This window comes from Pinus tabuliformis, chromosome 6, assembly GCF_031772625.1.
Source record: "Pinus tabuliformis cultivar Carrire ecotype Pingquan chromosome 6, CPIR1, whole genome shotgun sequence".
NCBI lineage: Eukaryota > Viridiplantae > Streptophyta > Pinopsida > Pinales > Pinaceae > Pinus > Pinus tabuliformis.
The window spans coordinates 1,791,432,300-1,791,435,429 of record NC_142292.1 but is presented as its reverse complement, the minus strand read 5'-3'; the positions used below and the strand labels follow the sequence as shown (position 1 = coordinate 1,791,435,429).

The window sequence follows — 3,130 nt, the reverse complement described above, 5'->3', positions numbered from 1 at the left end:
ATTTGATATATTATTTTTGTTACTTTATTAAATTTATTTCGATTAATTTCAATTTCAAATTTATTAAATATTGAGAAAGATTGAATTTTTCAAATGAATTTTTTTATGCAAAACTAGAAAAAAGCTTTATAATTGGAGATATTTGATTTTGATATGAATCTAATGAATCTAAAGCTACATTAAATCCATATTAGTTATTAATAATATTTATATTTATATGAATTTAGTATGTCTAATTTTAGTTTAATTAATTAGTTATATATATATATATATATATGAAATATGAAATATAATGATTATAAATGTGAATTATTATTTTAATTTGTATAGTAATATGAGTATACAATTTGTTTATTGATTAAATTTATTAAACTCTATATATTTATTAATAACATATTTGTTGTAAGTTCTTATGATACGTGTATTGTGATATTTCTTATAAGAGTTTGTTTATAATTTTATTAATAAAAAAATACCATTATAACATTTCCTTGTATTAGATTAGATGGTGTATTGTCTAAATACAAATGCTATCTATAATTATAGTTATTGGGAAAAGAAGGCTCTACTACCCAACATGAAAGAGGTATTGTCACTTCAATGTTAGTGTTGGTGTTATATAAAGTTACACTAGACCGCCATATAAATGAAATGGTGATCAATATCAATTCATGATAAGAAGCATAATACTTGTCTAGTTAACATATATATAACTAACTTTATTAAACAAAACTATAAAAACTAAGTAAGCTATATCTTTATTTTAAATTATTATTAAATAAAAAATTAATATAGGAGTTAAACATATATACATTTAAAAAAAACATAGACAAAATTTTTAACCTTGAACATTCACTCTAGCTTACCATAGACATGTTGAACTTGTAAATAGCTTTTGTTACAATATGTTATATGATATTTTCCGTAATTAATCAATTTGAAATAAACTAGCATAGATCTATTTCAAATAAAGATATACCATGAGCCCATCAGGATCCAATTTCTTCACCTACAATTTTTTTTATGAGCCTATCATGCCATATTCCATAAAGGTCTAATCTCTAGCATTTACCTAATAATTAATTATAATTAAATTATAAAAATAGAGAATCTATCTCTAGACAAATGATAGAAAAGTAATGTCGAACAATAGAAAAGTAAGGATCCAATTTCTTCACCTACAATTTTTTTTATAAGCCTATCATGCCATATTCCATAAAGGTTTAATCTCTAGCATTTACCTAATAATTAATTATAATTAAATTATAACAATAGAGAATCTATCTCCAGACAAATGATAGAAAAGTAATGTCGGCTCAACTAAAAATAATAATAATAGCATATATCCATATTTCTACTCATATTATATTACCAGATTCATTTAGTAAAGTATGAATCTAAGATGAAAATCTCTCTACCTTTCACGACTAAAGAATAAAACAACTTTGTTATAACTTGCATGATTGAGAGTGAAAGAACGAAATATACTTTTATTGTTTGAATACTATTTAAGTATATAGGTTACATCTACATTGACGCTCCGGCATCAACATCAATACATAGCAGGGTGAATAGTGGATACCCAAAGTGACTTTTCACAGAAGATCGAAAATGTCAAGGCACTGGGATAAGTGTTTGTCTAGGAATTCCTTCCACCGCCCCCAGAGTTAAACGGAAAACTGCTAAATAGTTTCTGGGGTTACCATTTACATGTCTACGTATCCTTTTGATATGTACGTAGTGATATATTTCGATGGAGGATTCCCAAGAAATACGAGCGATGTACCGTTCAAAATTTATTCGAAACGGGATGGAGAACTGTGTCAGGAAGGTATCCTCCATCTCAACCATGAAACTATGTTACAGTTCGCTACGCTCTGGGGCGACGATAGAATATGTCTGCAACAACATGGTCGGAATATGCAAGTGATTGATATATCTGGTGAGGTCCCTCAAGTAATACCAACAAATTTAGAAGCAATGGTGGAACCTTACTATCTACCTAAATTGGACCGTTTCTTGTGCTACACCAGAAGTCGAAGCCATCACCTGTGTGATATGCGAGGTGACATTTTGATCAAATTTGAAGACCATCGGATCTGTATACCCGTCTTTGACAAGTTTCAGAGGGGAACATACATTTTAAACGAGCAGGATATTATCATTTCCGTCTGCGATGGAGTGAAGCTGTTTGATTATTGTACGATCAATATTAGCGGCATTATTACAGGAGAATGTCTCGCAAAGATTACGACTGAGAGTCGTTCTCAGATCAGAGAGGCTGCATTGTCAGATCAAATCGTGGCACTTGCATACGACGAAAGAACTGGAGAAATTTTCGCAGATAATGAAGAGGGAATTTGTTGTGTGTGGTCAAAGAATTTTCTCTCTGATGCTTGGATGCAGTATGAGGATATGAGTGAATAGAGTTTAATCCATCGTCAAAAAAACATTTACCTCTTAAAGCATCACGCATCGTTTGGTTATTTGTCACACTGTTATTGTCCTTTCTCGTTGATCACATTATAATTCTAATTCTTATTTTGTTGAAGTCATAATTCCAACTGCGCAGCCGTACGTTCTCACCCAAAACCGCCAGAAATCGTTCAGCAAACCCGCCTGAGAGTTCTCGGGCCACTTTTCGGCAAAGGGATTTTCCGTATATTTGAGCCCGAGAGAATTTGGTGCAGACGCGTGGCTCACCCCATACGTAAGCAAGTCTGACATTCTCGGGTGCTATCGCTCAGCCATATAATGCCTCCCGATATCTCTGTCCGCCGGTCGATTGTCTCCAGCGTTTTTGTCCGTTGATTGCTCAAACCTGCATACATCAAATATTAACTATGTTGCGTGGAGTAAAACTAAGTTCTGGTTGACCATACCTTTATTAATGCTTTGTCATAGGTGTAGGTAATGCATTTAGTTTTTCATACGGCATATATTAATGTTCATAAAAACGTGTTATATTTTTTATAGAGCGTTGACCATATGTATTAAAAAACCCACGGTAGTTTTTATTATTACGAGCCAAGTGAAATATATGCTTGTTGTTGTATTGGTTGTATATGTGAGAGCTCGGGGGCAGCCAAAGAGAAGAGAGAATTTGCACAGCAGTGCATGAAGAAAAGAA

At 31.9% G+C, this 3,130-nt stretch overlaps 1 protein-coding gene across 1 annotated transcript; it reads left to right on the top strand.

Moving 5' to 3' along the window:
- Window positions 1-1,710: 1,710 nt before the first annotated feature.
- Window positions 1,711-2,427, top strand: LOC149266175 (uncharacterized). The gene has a single exon (XM_089407395.1). The coding sequence runs from the start codon at window positions 1,711-1,713 to the stop codon at window positions 2,425-2,427; it is 717 nt and encodes a 238-aa protein (XP_089263521.1).
- The last annotated feature ends 703 nt before the right edge of the window (window positions 2,428-3,130 follow it).

Bases quoted from the DNA above. Each gene is read 5' to 3' on its own strand.
- LOC149266175 (XM_089407395.1), top strand. From the start codon at position 1,711: ATGTCTACGTATCCTTTTGATATGTACGTAGTGATATATTTCGATGGA.